The sequence below is a fragment of the Chiloscyllium plagiosum genome, chromosome 5 (genome assembly GCF_004010195.1).
Source record: "Chiloscyllium plagiosum isolate BGI_BamShark_2017 chromosome 5, ASM401019v2, whole genome shotgun sequence".
NCBI lineage: Eukaryota > Metazoa > Chordata > Chondrichthyes > Orectolobiformes > Hemiscylliidae > Chiloscyllium > Chiloscyllium plagiosum.
Window position 1 is genome coordinate 57367133 of NC_057714.1, and position 20366 is coordinate 57387498.

At 37.3% G+C, this 20366-nt stretch overlaps 1 protein-coding gene across 1 annotated transcript in view; it reads left to right on the forward strand.

Moving 5' to 3' along the window:
* LOC122549915 (cullin-1) overlaps positions 1-20366 on the forward strand; it is a 125331-nt gene that overhangs the window by 56398 nt on the left and 48567 nt on the right. Inside the window, exons 3-5 of the mRNA XM_043690138.1 lie at positions 1936-2110; positions 9377-9544; positions 18020-18070. Of these exons, the coding sequence (XP_043546073.1) occupies positions 1936-2110; positions 9377-9544; positions 18020-18070 (394 nt within the window). The remainder of the gene's footprint in view (positions 1-1935; positions 2111-9376; positions 9545-18019; positions 18071-20366) is intronic.

Consider the following 20366-nt stretch of genomic DNA (forward strand, 5'->3'; position numbering starts at 1 on the left):
GAGGTGATGAGGTTATGGATGGTCTGGGAGATGATGGTTTGGTGGTGGGGGGTGGAGTCATGGTCAAGGGGGCAGTAGGAGGAGGTATCTCCGAGCTGGCGTTTGGCCTCAGCGGTGTAGAGGTCGGTGCGCCAAACTACTACCGCGCCTCCCTTGTCTGCTGGTTTGATAGTGAGGTTGGGGTAATTCAATGTTTAATGGCTTCATAACTGTATAACCAGCCATGCAGTTTTACTAGCTGCAAAATACTGATTGTGTTTGTGGAATATCACACTTATCCACAATCTATTTTTAATAAAATTTGAGAATGAATATTTTTTAACGTGTAAATTTGACTTCTCTCATAATAGTCTCTCACATTGTTTGCTTTCTGACAAATTTTAAAGTGAAGGGATTTGTATTCTTCAAACCTCCTGGTTGTGTGTGAATATTTCCAATGTAAATAGCATCTATCTATTTAACGTTGTTGCTGTTTTACAACTTACTCTAGCACATTGTTAGGTGAGAAGAATCAGGAGCCCATTCTTGTAGCCCCCACACCTTCCTCTGAAGATTTTGACAGATGAGTGAACATGTTTCAAAATAATAGTACCAGAAATGCAAATACTGATTGAGGAAGGAAACTTTTTTTTAAATGAATTGAGGTTAAAATTATACTGATTGTTCTTCTTTGTTGTGACCATATATTCTAAACGTTTGTTATTTTATCTTCAGGTATAAGTTGACATGTAGTTCTGTAATTGTTTTGGGATCATTTTAAGTTGTATGGACAGCATTGAATGTACTATATGAAGTTGAAATTAGATGGTTGTGAAATAAGTAGGAGACTTTAGGCAATGTGTTTACAAGATTAATGTACCCTTGGAAGTTATCTCAAAGACTTGTTTGTTTTTGAAGCTTATTTTAACGTGTAACAAATAATTGGCTACTTTTTGATTATGAAAGTGTCTTTAGTGGGCAAGAATATGCACAAACATTGGGTGGCCTGGTGGCTCAGTGGTTAGCACTGCTGCCTCACAGCGCTAGGGACCTGGGGTTGATTCCAGCCTTGGGTGACTGTCTTTGTGGAGTTTGCACATTCTATGCTTGGGTTTCTGATTGGGCTTCCTCCGGGTGCTCCAGTTTCCTCCCACAAATCCACAGATGTGCAGGTTAGGTGAACTGGCCATGCTAAATTACTCATCGTGTTCAGGAATGTGTAGGCTAGATGCATTAGTTAGGGGTCAATAAAGGGTAAAGGAATAGGTCTGGTTGGGTTACTCTTCAGAGGGACGGTGTGGACTTGTTGGGCCGAAGGGCCTGTTCCCACACTGAAGGGATTCTAATTCTAATAAGGGATGTGTTCAATAATTTTTTTTTTAAAAACCTGCTTCAGAAGGAAAATAAACAAAGTTTTTTGGTCTTGGATTTCAAAATAGAAAAGGACTTGTTTGGAAGATGCATCCATCAGGCTGGCCTTTTAGACACTCGTGATCATATATATTACTTTGACTAATGTGCTTGATAGTAATTATTTTAAAAGTTATGTATGCTGTAAAATGTCAGTAAAGTATTTGAGAACAATTTTTAAATGCATACTTGTATGAAATGAGCTATTTCAAATTAAGTTAAGGCTAGATGTAAGCAATTTGGAAACAATTTATTATTGTTTTATCTAATTAATTTCTATAGCTAACGTATCAGATGAATATGTTTACTTTTCCATATTATTTATATTTGTTATATTTTCAGTTTACTGAATTAAGATCTTTGAAATTGATGTAATCTGTTTTTAAGCATGTTTTTGGTGATGTAGGATTACAGTCTGTTATTTGATCTTAATTTCAAACATAATTGTAATCATAGTATGTCAGATTTAAGTTCACTGGTTAAAGTTGTATATTTTGTTAAGGTGTGGCCACTCTCTTGTTCTCATGTCCTTAACTTCTACTACAGTCACGTTTATAATTATTGTACCAGTGTCCACCAGTCAAATCAAGCACGAGGAGGAGGAACAGCTGCTGCCAAAAAACAGAAGGGCCAAACCCCAGGGGGTGCCCAGTTTGTAGGGCTGGAACTCTACAAACGCCTAAAAGAGTTTCTGAAAAATTATTTGACAAATCTTCTGAAGGTAAGAGGGCTGTTTTCTGCACAAAATGTATTTTAAAAAAAGCTGAAATCCCAAATTTTCATACAGGGCTGCAAAGTCAATTTATAATTTGTGGTGAGTTTGGGAGGATGTGCCAGCCTTTTAGATGTACTTATTGACTAATGAGGCCTGGAGCTGCATGTAGATTATTTTGAAATAGAGCAACAGTTGTGGTGAGCACAGAGGTGACAGAGTTTTTATGGAGAGTAGATTTGAGAGGCTGGCTAGGAATATAGAGGTAAAAACAATGACTGCAGATGCTGGAAACCAGATTCTGGATTAGTGGTGCTGGAAGAGCACAGTAGTTCAGGCAGCATCCAAGGAGCTTCGAAATCGATGTTTCGGGCAAAAGCCCTTCATCAGGAATAATATGTTGGAAGAGTCAGTGTTACTTTAAAACTTGACAAACGGTGCAAGTTCAGTAGGACATGAGCTGAAACGTTGATCTTCCCAAAAGGAGATTTCAGCTCATCCAAAGTAAGATGTAAGCAAAAATTTGGATAATTTATAAATAGTTGTGGTTAGTGAAGTAATGCTTAGTTTTGTCAATGTCCATGTGGAAATTCCAGTTATTTCCAGATCATGAAGGGACAACATGTAGGCTGAGAGAAATAGGAGTGGTCAGATATAACAAGGGATGGTTAGGCTACGATTACATAAATATTGAAGCAGATGTGAATTTCCTTGCAGTGGGATGACAGTGAATAGGTTTGGAGGAGGATAGTGTTATCAACCTTGTTAAAGGCTGCAGAAAGGCATGCAAAAGGGGTATAGTCATCAGATATCGTTCTGCAATTTTGAGCCATTTTAATATTATGGCAGAATGAATAAAATTTGCTTGGAGAAAAGGATTTTAAGGAGGAATGTGAGATAAGCATTATCCTAGAGGATATACGTTTTTGAGAAGAGGGAGTTGGCAGATTTGAAGAAGGGGGAAAATGGTGTAAAGAGACCCAAATTTAAAATAGACAAAAAGAATTAAAGGTTTGTAACACTGGCTGTAAATGGTTTGAAGCCAGTGAACAATATTTGTAAGAGTTGGATGCTTTTGGCTTGCCAATTATTACTTATCCCTAGCAGGAGGTGAGGAACCTATAATAGAAACAAAAAGCATCTGGTATACCTGGCATGCTAAATGACGTGTTTTAGAGTGAGCAATAATGCAAATATTTTAGCATTTAGAATGATTTGAAGTACAGAGGTTTGTAAGGGGGACTGGGGAATGTAGAGGAATGTTCTGAGATATGCTGCAAGTTAGTTACCATCTGTCTAAGAATGGGTCCATTACTACTTACTCCATGCTTTATGGTCCTCGTCATCCCTCGTCAGGGCAGTAAGAGTCTTCCATTTTAAATCTCACTTAAGCAATATGATGAGAGAAACCATGCATAAGATGGTTTTCCATTGTCTTCCTTTGTGCTTAAAAGCTTTACAAATCCTCTTTTCATAGGATTACTCACCTATAAGTAGCATTTGATCCTTGAACTCCTAGCTCTCACCATTGAAAATTCGTTGATCATGCTGTTGACCATTTGCCTGTATCCCTCACTCAATCCATACCTGGACTGGGCTGAATTGTAAGATGGCAGGGATGACTACTCCCTACAGTCTGAAATGACCATGTTATCTTAAGGCTGGAGTAATTAAAAGGGGAAAGGAGGTGATAATAGGGCAAGTAAAGAAAACAAAATTAACATCGGGAAGATGAAAATGGTAATAGTAAAATCATTACGAATGAATGCTAATTGGGGGAAAGAAATTGAAGCAATGGTTCTAATCTGAAATTCTTGAAACTGCGCAAGGCGCTGTAAAATGGTTCTTGGAACTTTTACCGGGCTAGTTATAATGTCTACAAGCACAAGATTTTCCTAAAGTACATTATGATCGTGACTGCTTGTTTGTATATCACCAAGACTTTTTTCTATGTCAGATAAACATAAAGGTATACTATATTGTAAACAGCAAAAAAAATCCACTTCCTAGGCTAAAGAAATTGGTGATTTTTTTGTATCACAAAAAAATCATCAGGAAGCTATCAATTCTCCTACCATAAATACGGATGTCATGTAAAGCCATGACTTTGAGACTCTTGTATTTGACCCAAGTGAAGCGCAGGTTTCTTATGTGGCTTGTTAAATGCATTGAAGGATTTTAGCTCAGTGACTAAAATTTAGAACTTGCTATCTCAGTAAGTGATTTGATGCAAAGAGCTCAGAAGATTGCAAAAGGAAACCAGGTGACAAAAGGAAATGGAAAGTGGCTGAGATTGGGGAGCTGGCATTGAGGAGATTTGTGTGGAATCTAAATACAGCACACTATAACTGAGCTTTCAATTAGCTATTTCTTTATTGTATATTCTATACAATTCTTGGACTGTAGGCAACACTACAAAACATTCCTTGGTGTCCAATCATGTTTGTTTGGAGAGTATTGGGATTCAACCACATATTAGGGGACTGGAGTTGCATTCATCCAGACTAGGTAGCAGTGGCTGGTTTATTCCTTGAAGGCTTGCTAGTTTGATTCTGAAATGTCAATAGCATTATTATAACTTTTTATTTGGTGCCAGGTCACAAAAATTACAGACTTTTTCAATGCAATTTCACAACTTGCCATGATGAGACCTCTCATTCTTCAGTTGTTAGTCAAATGCCATAATCATTATATAAGCTGTCTATATTTTTCATCTTACTGCAGAATAACAAATCACATTTTCTTGGGAGTGATTAAACTCTTTGATAATCAGGTTACCCAGTTATAGATTTAATTTTTATACTGCTACATGTTGTACTCTTTTGATTTGCCCAGCTTGGTCTTATTCGGTGCTGTAAAAAGGACCTCTTAGTCCTAATCATGAAATTCATGATTCAGGTTAAACTCAAAAGTCTTAATCTATCTTTTCTTTTTCAGATAACTAGCATCTACTACTTTAATTTAAAGCTTTCCACTTGCCAGATCTAATCTGAATAAACTGACCTGTTTCTAAAAATGGAGGAAACCTCTTTAAATGTTGTACAGACTGATTATTCGACGAAGCTATTTAAAAAGAAAAAAAACCCATAAACCTGTCCCTTATCTGCAAGTTTAATGAATAATCTGCTCTCTGGCCTTTGGTAAGACATAATTGGAGTATTCTGACTTCAGATAATCTGTTTGTGTGTACTCATCCAGGGCCTGCAAAAAGGAATTCCATCTGGTACTTTTCAAATTCCATAAGGCTTTTCAAATCAATTCACAGCCAATGATTTTTGGACTAATCAGTGTTGTTGTTAAAAGTAACATAACAGGAATTTGCATACAGCAAAATCCTATAGACGATAAATGAGATGTGTCTTGGTGGTATTGGTTGAGGAATAAATCTTGGCCATGATACCAGAAAAACCATTTGCTCTTTCAGCAGTACTGTGGGATAATTTTTCCCTCCATTGGAACAGTTTAGCATCTTATCTGAATCAGATAAGATGTTAAACCAGATGTGTTTGAGTCAAGGTTTGAGGTCTTCTGCTTAAGGTGATGATGCTCTAACTGAGCTAAAGTTCCAGTGTAGGAAGAAAATACAAAAGTTACTGGCAATTCTAACATTAAAAACTGAAAAACATAAGAAATATTTAGCTGAAGAGGCAGCGTCATTGGAGAAAGAAATTGTTAATACTTTATGGTAATGATCTTTTGCTAGAATTGGAGAAAAGTTAGAAACGTAATGGGTTTTAAGCAAAAGAAATTAGGGGGTTAAGGGTGTCGAGAACAAAAGGGAATGTCTGTAATAGGGTGAAAGATGAGAAACAATAAAAGACGACAATTTGCTGTGTGGCGTCTCTTGGATTGGCAATGAAGATAAGTTTAAAAACCAAAGATACATTCAGAACAGTTATGAATGGACGAATAATGAACACTTGCCTCCAAAAAGGCAAAAATAAAAGAAAACCAGGCTAAAGCTAAAACATACAAAAAATTAAAATAAAATGAGAGCAGAGAGAATGGTTGGAAAATGTTCAACTTATTGTTGAATCTCCAAGACCCTGCGATTGTGTTCAAATAACAATCGAAATCGGTGAGTGCTGAAAATAGCCTCTTTTGTTTAGCAACCGCAAGTTCGAGGTGGCAATAGAATCTTGAAATGCGGTCCTTATGCTTCTCTTTTTATACATAGTTCTTACATATATTAAAGTTCCACTACTCTGGTGTTACATTGTTTTATCTACAGTACATAATGGTTTGGAGAGCTCTGTCTTGAGACAGGAGATGGGTTAAATCGTGCTAAATGCTGGATGCTACTCCTGATAGGATTAAGTGTGCCTGTCTGGTCTGCTTGCATAATTAAGAGGTGTTAGTCTTTTTATCTTTTAACTTAGGTCAAGTATGTTTAACTAACCTTTACTATGTGCTCTAAGTAAGTTAGAAATTGTACCTGTACTTAATAAAGGATATTAAACTGATTACCGTAGCTGGGTTGTGTGATTTGTTTACTATTTGCCCGGTATGAGTTTTATTCATTCATGGAATTTCACGCAAATGCTGTTTTGACAGTTTCTTAAAGGGACAACAATCCAGTTAAAAGGTATTTAACAAGTACGTACTAACTGGGGAAAATGTTTAGTGTTCTAAAGTTGATTCAGGTCTGAGAGATGGTTGGTAAGGGCTAATTAATATTATAATCTTTAGTGGAGACTTGATGGGGATGGTATTGTTTACAATATTGGCACCTATTCAGAGGTATCTTTTGATGTAGAACTAGGCCTGATAAGGGTTTAAGGTGAAAGGGATTTTTTAATTTTAGTCTATATTCGTAATAGTAGAAGATACAACTAAACATGGTTTTGGAAATGAATGAATGAAACAGTGTTATGGTATACAATGAGTTAATAAAGGGTTATGAATGAATGAACAGGAACCTGGTATTAATGAATATAGCGAGCTGGTGAGTGAGTTAGTAAAAATAACCTAAAACACACACACACACAATCGCAAGGTGTCCATTCAAAGCATTGAAGTACTGCTTTTCAATTGCAGTGACATTGTGGCTAGATCATTGATATTATTTTGAGGAGCTTGTTTAAAATCAGTCTGAAAACCAAAGAGCATTCTTGGTTTTCGGTTGGGTGATAACAGACTAATCAAGTGTGTCAACCTCCCAACAGCTTTGGAAATGTTGATCTGTTTGGTCTGTTTTCTCACTCCTTTGTTGACTCTTTTAAATTTGCTGACACCCTTGTAACTGTCGCCTGGAGAGGATAGTATTTCCCTATCCACCCCTCTCCTGTTTATTTTATTTGCTCCACTTTAAATAAACTCAGACTATTAAGACCATTCTATCCCATATATCATTCTGGCCATCTGTTTCAAAGGCACAAAGAAAACGTAGTGGTAATATCACTGAACTAATAATCCAGAGGTAAAGGTTAATGCTGTCAAGAATTGGATTCAAATCCCACCATGGCAGCTGGATAAGGGGCTGAGAAAATTTAAATTGTTATGAAATCTGGAATCGAAAACTAGTGTAAGTGATAGTGACCATGAAATTGTCATAAATGATCATAAAACTTAGCTGATTCACTAACCTCCTTTTTAAGGAGAAGAAATCTTGCGATCCCCTGATCTTGCCTGCACGTGACAGTAGAGCCACAACAGTGTGGTTGACTTAGAGAGACTTAGACACTTGACAGATTTCTGAAATGGCTGCCTTAACCACTCGGTTCAACAACAGAAGCAAATATTGACCTTGCCAGCGATGCCCACATTTACTCAAATGATAAATAAAGACACAGCCAGTTTTTTAAAATTACAAAGCGCCCAAAGCCATAAACAATAGCGTAAGTCAACCTAATATGTGTATCTATATCATATGTCCCAATTTATAGATGTTGTTAGATATTTTGTAAGTTTAATTCCATAAATTTGCATATTCAGGGAGCGATGTATTTGGCCCTCCAGGTGTCTCTGTTCAGTATACATTGAAGAGTCTTTCCATACCTTGTGTTTGCTGTCAAGATACATTGTTCTGTCTCCATCCACATTAAATTGCATCATCCACATTTAATTGCACCTGTTAACCAGTAGATATGTTCCACCAGCTGTTTAATTTTCTATTTATCAAGAGTAAAATTGGACCAACCAATGACTGAGCAAGTACATTTGGCACATTGCTTAATGGAAGGTGTGCTGAAGAATATTTTGATGAATGGGAAAGATCAAGCAACCAAAAGTGGAATCAAATGCTTTCTAAGCTATCCTTTTATTCTCTGATATGAGATATGTATCCTGTCAGCTTATTCAACTGGTTGTTAAAGATTGCACTCATAAGTATGTGTGTGTTCTGGTGTCGTGGCCATCATGATCTCCTCAGTCAATACACAACTGATAAACAATGCCTGCAGTATTTACCAATTCAATAATTATGTATGTTAAAATAATCAGATGTGTGCAGTTCTTCAAGACACAGTGATATCTTAGAGGTGATAAAATGCAAATAACATTAATACAAAGCATTACAGTAAAAATTACATCTTAAATTTCTCAATGTAGAAAAACGCCATGTATTAATCTCAAAATCGAATAGTAAGTTTGTCTTTATTCATCTTCCACAAACCTTGCTGTGAAAGAAATGAAAAGCTACAGTATCATCTCACGTGTAGTGACCTTGTGTTTAGTCACCACATTGGTATTAGACTAACTGTTAACTTGCAGTTCCGTTAGTTTTCCAGACAAGAATAGTGACTCTCTTGTTCACCATAATGGTCACATGATAGTACTTAATGCTTCTGGAGTGTTTCAAAAGGTATGAAGCTTTTAATACAAGATGAATATCTTACAGTGAGTTATTGAGCAATGTGTATTGTCTCACCATTATTTATCTTTTCATCTTTATGTGCAGTATATTGTGGCCTCGGGAAGTATTTTTGACCTCAGCCCTGAACTTTTACATTTGTGACCAAAGCTGCTCTCTTTGCGAACACCTCCATTGTATAAGTGGTTGTAATTGTGCAATTGTATGGATATAATGAAAGACCTTCCTTTTTCAGCAATATTTATTGGAATGAGTTGGTTATCAGTTATTGTGTTCCTACTGTTAGAAACAGCACTATAAATAGTTGATGTAACTTCCTGTGACTTGGAGCAGTGTGACCTAACTAGTTTAGTTTGTAAATTCTTTTAAAATTCACTTTTGGGTCAACTTGTAAATATTCTGTGCACTCTGATTCATGCCTCCATTTACAAAAGAGAAAAAGTTGTCTGTCTTTTCTTCCATAGGATGGTGAAGATTTGATGGATGAGAGTGTATTGAAGTTTTATACCCAGCAATGGGAAGATTACAGGTTTTCTAGTAAGGTATTGAATGGAATCTGTGCCTACCTCAATCGACACTGGGTCCGTCGTGAATGTGATGAAGGACGTAAAGGAATTTATGAAATATATTCAGTAAGAAACTATTTTTCATTTATAAGAGCTTATTATAACTGAATTGGTTGTATTTTTGCTTATCATGACCTAGTTGGAACCATTTATTTGACTATCTATGATTTTAAAATAAGTGGTAGTAATATTTTGGTGTTGCTTGGATTGTTATAAAAACTTAGTTACTTCATTAATCCATTCCTGAACATGGTTGATTCTGAAGTGGTGCAGCAAAGCATTCTGTTGTGTCAAACAAGTCGAGAACAAGACTCCTGTACTATCTTTTCAAGTGAGGATTAAAAGTTTGGTGTTGCTTCTGAATTCGAGACCCAACCAACAATGTCTCTTTCATGAAAAGTCCCTGTAAGAATAAAGCCGATAGTTTGAATTTGAATCACTGGATTACTTTATACAGAGGAATAACCTAGAAATGCTTTATGCCATGTTAATTTCAGTTCAGACCACGTCTTGTTTATTGACACATTCAAATGCTTACTGCATCTAGATCGGGTGATCACAGTAACCACCAGTATTTTTCCTTTTCATTCCTTCCTCACTGTTTATTCTAAATATTTCACATTTTACATATGATCATAGAATCACACAGTGCAAAAGAGGTCATAGAATCCCTACAGTGTGGAAACAGGCTTTTAACGGCCCAACAGGTCCACACTGACCCTCTGAAGAGTTAACCCAACCAGACCCATTCCCATACCCTATTATCCGATATTTAAAGAACAAAGAAAATTTACAGCCTAGTAACAGGCCCTTTGGCCCTCCAAGCCTGAGCTGATCCAAATCTACTCCTTACACCTGTTGCCCAATTCCTAAGCATCTGTACCCCTCTGCTCCCCACCTACTCATGCATCTGTCCAGATGAATCTACCATGCCTGCCTCTACTACCTCTGCTGGCAACGCGTTCCAGGCACCTATCACCCTCTGTGTAAAGTATTTGCCGTGTGTAAAACCCCTTAAACTTTTCACCTGTCATCTTGAAAGCGTGCTATCTCGTTAATGAATCCTTCACCCTGGGAAAAAGCTTATCTCTTATCTACCCTGTCTATACCCTTTATAATTTTGTAGACCTCAATCAGGTCCCCCCTCAGTGTTCTTTTTTCTAATGAAAACAAACCTAACCTACTCAACCTCTCTTCGTAGCTAGCACCTTCCATACCAGGCAACATCCTAGTAAACCTTCTCTGCACCCCCTCCAAAGCTTCCACATCCTTTTGGTAATGTGGCGACCAGAACTGTACACAATACTCCTAAATGAGACTGAACCAACATTGTGTACAATTTTACCATGACCTCTCAGCTCTTATATTTAATACCCCTTCTGAAGAAGGCAAGCATACCATATGCCTTCTTGACCACACTATCCACCTGTGCAGCAACCCTCCGGGTACACTGGACCTGAATTCCCAGACCTCTCTGCTCATCAACTTTTCCTAAGGCTCCTTCCGTTCACAGTGTAATTTGCTCTAGAATTAGACTTCCCAAAATGCATCACCTTACATTTGCCTGGATTGAACTCCATCTGCCATTTCTCTGCTCAACTCTCCAGTCTATCTATATTCTCCTCTATTCTTTGACTGTCCCTTATGCTTTCTGCTACTCCACTAATCTTCGTGTCATCTGCAAACTTGCTGATCACACCAACAGTGCCCTCTTCCAGATCATTTATGTATATCACAAACAACAGTGGCCCCAGCACTGATCACCTTTCTCCATTTCGAGAAATTCTCTTCAACTACTATTCTGTCTCCTGTTGTTCAACCAGTTCTTTATCCACCTAGCTAGAACATCTTGCACACCAAGTGACTTCACTTTCTTTATTAGTTTACCATGAGGAACCTTCTCAAAAACCTTACATCTACAGCCCTTCCTTAATCTATCGACTTGGTCACTTCGTCAAAGAACCCTGCCTAATGCACCTACACATCCCTAAATGCTGTGGCCAATTCACCTAATCTGCACATCTTTGGATTGTGGGAGGAAACCCATGCAGACGAGGAGAATGTGCAAACTCAGCACAGACAGTCGCCCAAGGCTGGAATTGTACCTGGGTCACTGGCGCTGTGAGACAGCAGTGCTAACCGCTGAGCCACCATGCCACCCCAGGTCCTTCAGTTGATAGAGTATGTACCACCACAACTACACTAAATCTGCACTTATCCTACTTTCCAGCACTGGACCCATAGCCTTGAATGGTGTGATACTTCAAGTGTTCATCCAAGTATATCTTAAAGATTGGGTTACCTACTTTAACTGCATTCCAGACTCCTCCACCATCTGTCTGAAAATCTGTTTACCCAAATCCTCTCCTATGCCTCCTGCCCTTTGTAAAAGTGTATTCCCTTGTTATTGACCCTTTAAGGGGAACAGCTGCTTTCTATCAACATTCTCCGTGCCCCTTATCGTCTTATACACTTCTATTGGATCCCCCGTCAATCGTCTTTGATCCAAAAAAAACAGCCTTAGCTTATGCAAACTTTCTTCAGAGCTGAAGTGTTCAATCCTAGGCAATATCCTATCGAATCTCCTCTACACTCCCGCCAGAGTAATCACATCCTTCCTAAATGATCTTAGTTACATTCACGTATTGCAGCCCCTTTGGAAAAATAGATGCAAAGGATTCATTAACCTCGCCACAACTTTGTTGATACTAAGTGCCCAAACTCTTCACGTAATTACCCTCTTACTCTTGGATTTTCCTTGATATTACTTTCCATTTTCTTCCTGCTGCCAGTTTGCTTTCCTAATTTCATTTCTTCACTTTTCTTCACTTGTTTTTCTGTTATACTGTTGAGCTTTTGGTAACTGAGGTGAGCTTTTTGTTTTCTTTCCCTTGTCCTACTGTATGCTCATCTATGGCCCTACCTTTCTTTTACACATGGATACTCGGAATTCACTTTTTGTAAAGTAGGTTACACTGCTGCTGGTGGAATACAGCCATTAATCATAAGCCATCTGAGTTGTACATGTGATAAAATATTAAGGTTATTGTTTTATCAAAACAAGCTCTTCATTTAGTTCTGAACAGTAAAATTTGAATGATAACTTAGTTTTACTTAATGTTCGTTAATTGAAAACCCGCAAAGCAGTTGAAATATAATATTTCAAGCAAGAAATGGCTTAATAAAGATTTGACTATTCTCAGAGACATAATAAGATTTAAAATCTGACCAATCCAATCAAATAATTTGATTGTTACTGTAGACAGTTTAAAAAAAAGGATATACTGACATTAGGAAGCAGTTCAAAAGAGATTTCCTGGGCTGATTCCTGGGATGAAGGACTTGACTTATCAAGAGAAGCTAAACAAATTAAAGCCTTTTTTCATTAGAGTTTCAAAGAATGAGAGGTGATCATATTGAAACAAGATTCTGAGGGCGCATGACAAGTAAGATATTTCCACTAGTGGGGGGGCATCTTGAATTAGTAGATATAGTTCCAGAAAAAGGGACTAATTTAAAATTGATGTAAAGGAATTACTTCTAGAGGGTAGTGAAAGTCTGGAATTCTCTACCCGAGAGAATTGATGTGGAGGAGCTGATGTTGGACTGGGGTGGACAAAGTTAAAAGTATCACAACACCAGGTTATTGTTTAACAGATTTATTTGTAAGCTCTAGCTTTTGGAGCACTGCTCCTTCATCAGGTAGCTGTGGAGCAGAATTGTAAGACACAGAATTTATTTAAATCTTATTAAACGGTAGGACAGGCTTAAGGATGAATGGCGTACTTCTAACCCTGTTTCTTAAATTCTTATCAAAGAATAATTAAAATGCCAATGCTGACTTTATATCTGTGCTAAAATTTGAATTGCAGCATTGTTTATTCTCATCCAATAATTGAGCTCGTTTAATGCTGAAGTTTAGATGCCTAGGTCTGATTCTCCTGAAATAGGGCAACTGGAGTGCGTTATCCTTCTACTACGACCAGGGAATGGTGTTGATGGTGTGACACTTTGCCCTTCACTTGTGGTGGTGGCTGCCCATGATTGTGTTATTGATAATGTTACACTGGCTGAGGTGTCATGCAAAGGTGGAATAAAGTCTCAATAGGATTGTCAGTGGCAGGTGAGCTCTTGTTGGAGCTGAGCTGTTAAGTGTGAACTATCAAGACTACTGGGAATAATGATCACGAAACTACTGATTTGACATAAAAGTATGGTAGGCCCTTTAGGAAAGAAAATCTAACTTCCCTATCCACTTTTGTGACCCTTATTCTTTAGCAATGTGGTTCGCTATTTAGTTCTCTCTGAAATGGTGTAGCAGAAAAAGCTGAGTAAAAGTAAAGCTGAACATACTGGGCACGGAACTAGGTATGAGAAATTACAAAGACACTCTTCTTTTATTTAGACTTGTATTTCGAATAGTTGGACTGCATTTTTTTTTACTAAAGTTTATTTGTAAATGTTTGTGTTATTCGCTATAACACTAAATCGTAATAACCAGTAATTTCCCAGTTTCCATTATGTTCTGTCATAATTTAACCAATCTCTGCTGGGCCAGTATTCATTTTAAAGGTGTAAGTACTTGTCCTTACTAGCATTTGGACATTCGTGCTGTACTTGGGTGAGCTGTTCCACAGACCTGTATTGTCACTCACTTCATCATAACTTAGAACCAATCTCCAGACATCACCATCAATGTATTGAATATGTTCTGTCCCATTAACAGGATAACCAGCAGAGAGAGTGGCACAGTTGGCAGAAAAACAAAAACAGAAATAACTGGAAAAGTTAAGCAGGTCTGGTAGCATCTTTAGAGAGACAGAAGAACTAATATTTCAAATCCAGTGACTTTCTTCACAGCTTCTTACAGTTGGTAGAGTTTTGTCCTGAGAATCCTCTACGTTGACTCTAGAACCCCCAAAGTTTCATGGCCTAAGGTCAGATATGGGCTAGGAATCCTCTTGCTGATTGCCACCTACCACTCTCCCTCACCTGATACAATTAGTTCTTCTCCATGTTTAAAAACTATTTGGTAATGGCATAGAGAGTAACCAGGCACAGAATGTACATTTAGTGAGAGACTATAGTGTTCATCACCAAGAGTGGCTTAGGAGCATGATTACTGACACAGGTGGCAGATTCCAGAAGGACATTATCTGAAACGCTAGGTTTGTAGCAGGTGATGAGAAAACTAAAGAGGGGAAACCTACTTGCTCTCATGCTCCACATTCTTCTTGTTTCATCTGGAATGAGTGCAGTTGTAACAACCCTGGAAGCTTAAACACTCAAGGACAAAACAGCTTATTTGCTTGGCACTCCATAAACTACCTTCAAATTCACTACCTTCGCTACTACTGCACAGTGGCTGCAGGAGTACACCATCTAAAAAGATGCAATGTCGCAATTTATCTAAAGTTCTTTAGCATGTTCCAAATTGTTATCTCTACTACCTAGAAGGACAAGGGCAACATGGGAATACCATCATCTGCAAGATACCCCAAATCACATACCATCCTGCCTTAGAACAACATTGCTGTTCCTTCACTGTCTTTGGGTCAAAATCCTGGAACTGCCTTCCTAACAGTGTTGTGGGTGACCTTGCACTCAAAAAACAGCAGTAGTTCAAAAAGACAGCCACCACCTTTTGAAAAATCATTAGCAATGGACAATAAATGCTGACCTTGCAAGGGATGCCCATAGCCCATGAGCAGATAAAAGAAAAATCTGTCTTCCCCTTATTGGGGTATCCTTCTATTTATAGTGTGGTTTGCATGACTCGGTGAAGGACAAGGAATAAAGAAGAGCTGAATCTGGTATTCTATCTGAATTTAATGATGCTGCAGGAAGATGCAGTTTGCAAAAGGGTAAATTGACAAGCTATTATCAGGGGTTAGGAGGTAGGAGAGATGTACAGAATATTTTCCTTGGTGAACCACACAAATGTGCATTTATCAGTGGTGATTCAAGTTAATGGTTGGTTCGCTCTACTTCATACTTTTTGGGTCTCATTAATTTAAAACTGATTTGATAACCAGAGTGGTGAAAACAAAATGGGTCCATGTGTAACATGCACAAATATGCACATAGGCCAGAAATGGTTTTTAGAAAGCACATGGAAGCACGATACATAATTGCAAATGGCTTATTCTTATCTGAGATGTTGCACAGCTTAGTGTTTTTGGTTTTCTGTGCTGATGCTAATACTGAACATATTGAGCAGAATGCTTTACTGCAAAGTTCTTGAGGATTGATATATTTCATTCAATAGGTGGCAAGTACAAATGAAATATAGTATTAAACTTGAATGCTTGGTGATTAATTTAACTCATGAGCTGTTTCAATACTACAGGCTCTCTATCTTCTGAGGAAATAAATTCCCAGCTCCATTTTAAATGATGGGACTTTTTTTTTGTAAAAACAGTGTTCCCCAGTTCTAGTCTTTTCCACTAGTTCTAGTCTTTTCCACAAGGGAACCATTTCATTTGTCTTTCTAATAATTTGCAGAACCTGCATACTAACTTTGTCCTGATCATCAACTCGTGTATCTCTGTACGTGAGTTATACACACACTCTTATTTCAATAATATGCTGCTGTTCTCCTCTTCCTATCAAAGATGCCAAGTTTACATTTTCACACCTTTTGTTGACTGTCATTGTGACAATGTTTGCAACTTAGCTTCATGTCATCAACAAATTTAGCATTTGATCCCTTCACCCAAATGAAAATAGTTGAGATCCCAGTACTGTTTCCTGTGGCATCCAATTTTCCATTTGCCAACCCAAAAATAATCCATTCATCCCTGCTTTTTTTTTTAACCTCATGTTAGCTGACTAATCCTCTCTCCATTCAAAAATACTACCACTTGCACCATGATATCTTACCTTGTTTAATAATACTTGTAGATGTTTTTCAAATGCCTTCTGGAAATTTGCACTTGCCAAATCTGCAGATTCATTGTAATCCACATTACTTTTTTAAAAAAGAAACTCCATTGAATTAGTCAAACCCAGTTTCCCTTTCGCAAAATCATGTTGATTCTACGTGATCACGTTTGTGATTTTCCAAGTGCACTGCTGTAACTTCCATAACAATAGATTACAACATTTTCTCTATTTCTGATTTTAAGGTAACTACTCTGTAGTTGCCTGTTTTCTGTCTACATTTTTTACTGAATAGAGTTCTATTGCTATTTTCCATTTAGATGTGACCTTTCCAGAGTCTTGGAAATTTTGGATATTTCTAAGCAATTTGCCTATAATTTCAAAGGCCTTTTTTTAAAAGACTTTAGGTTGTAGACTTTAGGACTTGTCAACCTTTCATTGTTTTTAATTCCTTTGTCCTTTTATCTTATGATTTTAATTGGTTTTGACTTACTTGTATCCTCTATGGTACAAACGCATAAAATCTGTTCATTTTGCCCACCATTTTTAATTCCCAAAATACAGTCTCTACACAGAATCAGTGTTCAATTTACTCTTTTCCTTTCTTAAAATCTGAAGCAACTCTTAAATGTTTTTACATTTCTACCATTTTTCTCTAGTTTTCTCATTGTTCCCTCTCTTTTGGCATTCTTTGCTACTTTTTAATGTTCTGACTGTCTTCTTTTGATCCAACACTAATCTTCACAGAATTGATTTTTTTCTTTCATTTTAACGCTATCTTTTAAATTCTTTAGTTCACCCCAGAAGGTCGTCTTTTCCCCTAGACTTTTTCTCTTTCTTGTAGGAATGTTTCTTTGCTAAGTGTTATGAAATTTAAAATGGAGTCTTAATTTATTACTGTCACCTTGTCAATGCACCTGATTCATTGACAGAACATATGCAAGCACAAATGTATCACATCAAGTAATTACCCTTTTGAAAGTAATATGTGATATTACCCTGATGCCATAGTGAAATTGGACCCAACCTACACATAAGATGTATACCGGCAGAATATTTAAGTAACAAAGAGTAGACATTAATTTGTCATGAAATTTTATATTACAGGAGGCCAGTTGGCTTACTGTACCTGCATGCTGCTTCCATTCCTGAGGCCTTTGCCAATAAGTCTCGTGAGATTTAATTTTTTAAATATCATTTGGAATTTATTGTGAAACTGCGACTTTTGCTGGTGGCCATGCCATATCTTCCTAATTCTCTCAATTTTTAAAAAGATGAAGTAAATTGAGTTAAATCTAATTGATTTTAATTTGAATTAATGTTCTCTAGTTATTAACTTGTGACCAAGGGAAATAAAGAACAAAATTTGATAGTATTTCTAATAAACATGATTTAAACATCCTTTGATCTAATGGAAAAACTCAAATTTTCAACTCTGACCTCATTCCTGATATTATTGTGAATCTGAACCTAGCTGAAGAATGTAAAAGTTTGAGAGCTATTTGTTTATAAAATTGATATTTTATGTTTCTAAAACTCTTCAAAGAATGTTAAATATACCAGTTTATTTATTTTTGAACATTTACAGAACATTTACCATTTGGAAAGCCACTTATTTGTCAGCAATCATTGCTTCAAACTTTTTTTTATACCTTACAGCTTGCTTTGGTGACATGGCGGGATTGCTTATTTAGACCTTTAAATAAACAGGCAAGTATCTTATAGCTATTTATTTTTTTAAAATTGTGCAAAGATTTATTGATTAAGCATTTTTATGTGCCTTAAATGTAAATTTATTTCAAAATCTAAATACCTAATGAAACTGATATAGTTGTTTCTGTTTAACACTGATTTGCATTTTTACAACCATATAACTATTTATTGCAAAACTCTTGCTGCTGCAAAATTGAATTTTGCCTTGACCACTGGGCTACAAATGGAAATTGAGCTATTTTCTGGAGAAAGAGGCCCAGCAAATGTCACACTTGAAGATGCAGAGGGAGCCTCAACTACAACCCTTCAAACAGGAGAAGCAACTCAAAATAGACTGCACTGTGATTTCTTGTGACTGCGAAGGTAACAAAGGGTTGATGACCCTCTGCTCAACAGCAAGCTGGCCCTTGGGGATTAGGTCTAAACTACAGAAGCATTTTGTTTTTATTCCTTTTTTGAAGAATGTGTGAAGATGAGTCATAAAAGCCAGTTTCAATATCCTGGAGCTTGCTAGTATGACTGACTTCTGTGTTAATGGATTAAGTTATCCATTTGTAGTAGCCTGGGTTCAAGCAGTAGTGTGCTGTGATGGCCATAGCAAAGGAGTGACTTGGAGAATTGTTCTGTCTGAAAGGAAAAAGGAATCTCACTCCTCGTACTAGAAATCAGCTAGCTAGCAAGACAGATAAAAGGAAACAGGACAGCAAAAGGGCCATCATCCCAAATGCTGAAATTCAGGCACGGTTGAAAGAAATGAACAACTGACTCTCAACCAATGTGCAAAACCAAACATCTTAAAGTTAACTGTTCAAGTACATTTGTCAATGTTGTGGTTGTAACCAATGTAACTACAACTGCAACAGCTGCAATGTTCAAATATCTGCTCCTTCAACAATTGAAAGATCCTTTTTAGAAACGTCTTAACCTTTTGGACTCACGTCTTATTTCTAAGCTCTGTGTGTTGCATTCCCAGTTTTTCTCACATTTAATAATAAACTCATTCTTTGTTAACTCACAAAAGCCTGGTTAAATTGGCTCCTAATTAGATCTGGGAGAAATGTATCAACAAGAGAAGGGATCTAATTTTAAATTTACTTTGTGTGACCAACAGAAGTGGAGGTGAATAAAGAAGGAGAACTAGTTCATCCCTCTCACCGGGGAGCTTAGTGATTTGGGGTATTTCATCCAGAACTGTAGGAGATTGGTAAACTTTGCTCAAGGTCTTAGTGGAACAACCTTTGCCTGCCAGATGAGAGTACGAACTAGAGTTGTCCACTTTGCTTTTAGAGACTGATTTGCCATTTACTGATATTACTGAGCTGTGGCTTGACTTTCCCTATGTTCCACTTATGGTTATTCTTCGTAATAATTTATGAGATTTTAAAAATTTATGTATGTGGATCTCTGAGTCGAATTGAACTTGCATTATTTTTAGATTTTAACTATTTGGAAAGTACCCAGTTCTATCCTTTTAGGAGATCATCCATCTTTGCCCTGTTTTTCTTCATTAAGTTTGCAATTGACTTTTTCTGTGTGTTTACAACCCTGACATTGGGATTAAATATGGGTCTGAAGTCTGCTGAAGCAATGTTATATAAATAATACCTAAATGAATCCTCCATTATTGCCATCCAATTAAGAATGGCAGGTGGACCAGGGAAGTGAAAGGCCCTGTAAGAGGGTTTATAACAGTGTCTGTAGGGAAGAGTCGTCAAGAGAAGTGAGTGCTGATAGAGAAGAGGAAGACCTAGGAGTGCACCTACATGTATGTGGAGAGAAAAATATCAGAGTACTGTAAGGAGCTTTTGTGTGGAGAGTTGACTCCTCAGGTGTTCTGTTCTCACTACTTTGCTTTGTTCATTGCTGTTATTTTGCTTATTTTGAATCTGATATTCAACATTAATTTTCTGGGGGTTACAAGCATGCTCCATCTCTACCTCTATTTTAACTGCTGCAAAGTAATCATCCAACAAGGGGGCATAGCTTTAAATTAAGGGGGGGTAGGTATAGGACAGATGTTAGGGGTAGGTTCTTTACTCAGCGAGTCGTGAGTTCATGGAATGCCCTGCCAGTAGCATTGGTGGACTCTCCCTCATTATGGGCATTTAAGCGGGCATTGGATAGGCATATGGAGGATAGTGGGCTAGTGTAGGTTAGGTGGGCTTGGATCGGCGCAACATCGAGGCCGAAAGGGCCTGTACTGCACTGTATTCTTCTATGTTCTATGTTCTAACTTTTACGCATGTCCTGATTTTCATTGATATTATCATCAGTACCAGTTTTAACAGACCTA